Source organism: Geospiza fortis, unplaced genomic scaffold, assembly GCF_000277835.1.
Source record: "Geospiza fortis unplaced genomic scaffold, GeoFor_1.0 scaffold97, whole genome shotgun sequence".
Classification (NCBI taxonomy): Eukaryota; Metazoa; Chordata; class Aves; order Passeriformes; family Thraupidae; genus Geospiza; species Geospiza fortis.
The window spans coordinates 4,338,745-4,343,159 of record NW_005054343.1 but is presented as its reverse complement, the minus strand read 5'-3'; the positions used below and the strand labels follow the sequence as shown (position 1 = coordinate 4,343,159).

At 43.3% G+C, this 4,415-nt stretch overlaps 1 protein-coding gene across 2 annotated transcripts in view; it reads right to left on the bottom strand.

Moving 5' to 3' along the window:
- KATNB1 (katanin regulatory subunit B1) overlaps window positions 1–2,922 on the bottom strand; it is a 14,373-nt gene extending 11,451 nt beyond the window's left edge. The window contains exons 1-2 of one of the 2 annotated variants that reach the window (XM_005422778.3): window positions 2,794–2,922; window positions 641–758 (exon numbers count right to left, since the gene is read on the bottom strand). In XM_005422778.3, the coding sequence (XP_005422835.1) occupies window positions 641–758; window positions 2,794–2,916 (241 nt within the window). In that variant the 5' untranslated portion in view covers window positions 2,917–2,922. The remainder of the gene's footprint in view (window positions 1–640; window positions 759–2,793) is intronic. The other variant, XM_031058478.1, reaches the window with a different exon arrangement.
- Between the last annotated feature and the right edge of the window lie 1,493 nt (window positions 2,923–4,415).

Sequence of the window (4,415 nt, the reverse complement as noted above, 5' to 3'; positions counted from 1 at the left end):
CTGCTGGAATGCACTCAAGTGATTTATGATACCTTTGCAAACTCATTCTAGGATTTGAGGAAAATGCAATAAATAAAGCATGACTCAACAGTGGCCTCTAAAGGATCAGAGCTTGATGAGTTCATAGCTTTTACAGCTTATTAAAAATTAGGTCTTTGTCTATTTATGTGGCCATGCAAGAGCAGGACAGCAGGAAAATTGCTAGAGGAAAAACAAAAAGTTAGAACATAAGAACAAGAAGACAACAAGCAGAGGATTCCTGCATTTATACAGAACCTAATAAACTTAAAACTTCCAATCTGGTTTGGGATCCTTTCATTAAGGTTGACAATTCTAAGTTGAGACTCTGAATACAAATTCTGTATGCCTAGTTATCCGTACATGAATGGAAACTGATCTGGAATACAGATTTTGACACACTCAGGTCAAAACCATAGAAACTAGTTCCTCAGATCAGTGTCCCCAAAACATGCCCAAATTTCTGCTGAAGTATGAATACAGAGATGCAGATGAAGATGAAAGCAATGCCAGGCTCCTGTTCCTTCTCAAATCAGGAACCTTCTGGGTCAGTACAGGCATTAAACATAAGGATTCCCCAAAAAGTGTGCATGACCAGAAGCACAAACTCATGGGCACATACCTTTGGCAGCTTCCAGGTCCCAAACTCGAATGGACCCTGAGCGGGACCCTGCCACTATGAGCTTCTCATTTGGGTTCACTTGTAGGCTCTCAATGGGGGTTGTGTGGCCTGTCAAGCTCTGCAGAGAAAACCATCAGTGTCAGTGAGCAGCTGCTGGCACAGCTCTGTAGGAACCACAGGAACCATGGCATTGTTCATAATCAAGGGGTAACTCTTTAGCCATGAGCTGGGACCACCTGGCTGAGCCATAATCCTTTTTCCTCAGCAGCCACCAGGGTGGCAGAGCACTCTAAAGGCCATCACTGCACCCAGCACAGCACAGCTGTATTCCCACATTATCTTTGGAATCACTTTCTGGGGCACACTGACTAAGTTTTAAAGGATGCATCAACAGAGACACAGGTAGTTAAACATTAGGTGCAGGTGCTCAGACAAGGCTGACACATTCTTACATCATACAAATTATGCTGTGGTAGCACAATGCCACCGTGTTTGTTCTAAATGGGTCATGTAAGTGTCATGAACCAGTTACAAAATCAAAGCAAGAGCAAAAGCAGGGCTACTTTGAAAACTTCACACAAGCACCAAGCCATAGGTTGCTGCCAGCAATGGATGTCACAGTGATAGCATGGTGCTAACACTGAAGTACTGACTTGAGGCATAAGGCTGTAATTCACATGAAGTTCCTTTCATCCTTGAGCACCTGAAAGCTTACAAATTACATCAGCATCTTGAAAAGGCCTATATTTTAGTAAAACACAAGGATATTTAAAATTAGCTCTAGAAAACAAATCCCACCATTGCAGACTTTCTGCTTGCCAAATAAGCAGTATTCTCTGCTTTAGTCCATCCTCAAATGTCTTTTTAAATAGCTGCACTAGCTCTGTGCCTCCCACACACATACAGAGGCTGGGAATGCCAGTTGGAAGCTGCCTGCTCTGATGGAGCTTTCTTAGGAATCCATGTGCAAAATCCACAGCAGCAACTGCCATTACTGAGAACTAGAGCTAACACTTAAACCAAGTCCCAATATTACTTGAAAAGTTCCTTTTCTCCCTCTTTCCTGACACAAACATCCATAATCATTATAATAGAAACACTAAAAATGAACTTCAGAGGACAACCCCAAAAATCAAGATTCTTTTTGATATACAAGAATGGCACAAGCAGCTTCAGTCAGTCCCTGCCTCTCAGAAACAGCAGCTCAGCATCTGTGGTTCCCAGGGAGTGCCGGAGAGGGGCAGCTCTGCCACCACAGAAAGGTACAGAGTTAGTCCTTCCACCTTCCTCTCTAGTAAGGCAATAGTCCAGTTTCAAACTGGAGTCATGCCACCACCAAGGGCCTGAAAAGACACTGCTTAACTACACTATGCAAAAAGCACAGCCCTGCTAAAGGTGATCATTCACACACAGTTAATGAACGGAAAAATAAAGTGGACAAATTCTCCTTTTAGCCTTTTTGACCTGACTTCCCTGATTTTTTTTCTCACAAGGCTCACACTGGTTAGAGCAAAGCCTTTGATACCACAACATTATTGTGTTGTTAATTAAACAAATGACAAGAGATGTGCTAAAGCTGGTTTTACACAACACCCACTCAAAGTGATGCAGGATAGATATCTGTTAAATATATATTTATGGTGCTCTCCAGTGATCACTGCTGGGGTAAGCTTGCCCTTGCTAACCACTGCAACCAGAGTTACTCCTCCCCAGCCTACAGCAAACTATTGTGGCAACCTTCATGGTGACAGTTAGGGAGGGTGGCACAGGTGGGAATGCATCCTGCTGTGACTGCAACCCCCAGGGTATAAAACTGGCCCCTGCACTATAAAACTAGCTGTTCTTGTACAAAACTCTTCCTTTCATTATTTGTAGCCTGGTAATGTATTAAAGCACAATATTTATGATCTGAGTAAGCACTGGCCCAGCTCAAGCATTCCCACAATGTCTCTAGAGAGAGCAGTGGTCTCACCAGGCACCCAGTTCTGTCCCTATCTTTAGCTAGAATCTGGTTACACAGCTTTGTGTTGGCAAACTCTATTCAAAAGTCCCACAGGCTCCATCCCAACAATCTTTCCCCTCATTCTCTACCCTCCAAACCTCAGAATTAATATTCCCACCCCCCCAAAAGCTGAGAACAGGCCTGTCCTTACCATGATGCAGTTGGGCTTGCTAACTGACCATATGTTGACCCGACAGTCGTCTCCTCCAGTGGCCAGCATCCGGCCTGAACCTTTTCCCAGGACCACTGAGGACACATTGCTGCTGTGGGCCATGATCTCTTCTGCACAAAACAAAGCAAACACTTTTTACAGATCAGTTATAAAAATTTTCATCCCTCCAAAAGGTCTAAAAAAAATTTCTTTCTCCAGAAACACGTTCCAGTTTCCACTGGACAAGCTGCAGCAGCCCACTGCTCAGATAAGAAGTCACACTATTATCTTGCTTTGAACAGTCCTTCTTGGCTCTTCCTGCTGCACTAAAACATTTGCTGACCAAAGTCTCACGACTCCAGGGCTCACATGGCTTACAAAAAGCATCTTCTCTCACTTGCAGCAGCTCAGGAGCTTTTAAAGATTTGCTCAAGTGTAGCAAAGCACTTTACCTGCAGTAATGCACAGCAGCCAGAGTCATCTAGTGAAAGGCCCTCCAATCCTGCTCTAGAGAGCAGCAGCAGACAGTCCAACCTGAGAGGAACTGGCAGAGCAGCAGCACAGTTTGTTACCTTACCCAGAAAAAAGCCAGACTCAGCAGTGGGGAGAGGTGGAGCTCCCTTCCCTGAGCTTTGGCAGAGACTTTGTACATCCCCACTAGGGAACACAGGCAAAACTGAGCACTGCAGGGCATGCAGCTGTGACAAAGGAGGGTGAATATCCATCCAAATGGGCAGAAAATAACAAATCTGATTGATGCTAAATGACTGCTAAAAAACTGGGAGTTGAGGGGACGCTCTGACACTGCAACAAATGGAAACCTCATCATAAAGAAACCAATTTGGGGCAAAAAAGAAGCAAAATTAGCATATTTGCTTACACATCTCACAGTGGAATTTTAAATTCATTCAGAATTTTGTCAGGGGCTTTTGGCAGATGCATTTACCAATACCTTCATCTAACTGTTCTCTTCTTTGAAACATCACAGAATTTGCATGCCTAATAGTTATGAAACTGTAAAAATGGTTCTGAGTCTGTAAAAAGGCTAGGGAGCATCAATTCAGCTTCCATTCACTGTTTGGCTGGGAGGAGCAATGTGATCACTCTACATGCAACACTAATCCAAAAGGATTTTAGATGGCTGCAATAATAATTACAGGTACTTTGATCTCAAACTCTCAAGAGTGTTTTTCTGAAAGCAAAACTGCGCAACTTTCACTTGGGCTGGAGAAACACCTTTCAAATTACAAAGGTGACTGGACCATAAATTGCATGTGAAGGGCAAATCTGAAAATACACCTGCATTGTGTTGAAAGACCAAACTTCCACATAAAACTGCTAAAACAAAGCCTGGATGGATACACAGACTATAAGGTAACCAAAAGTACAATTAGCATTACTAGACCAAGTCACTAGTTAAAATTGCAAGGACAGATGCTGAGCATTGCTGCTGAAATGAGTGTGTCAGCAGCTCCACTTCTTCCTGTCTTGATTACCTTCTTAATAACATATTGTAAGTTTAAAAGTCATTTTGGAAGCATCCAACCCTCTGTTCCTAAAAGCCAGGTGATAAACTGATGTCTGCCTTGGGCAGAGAGGTTCATTTGCTCTCCCCCAAGTCC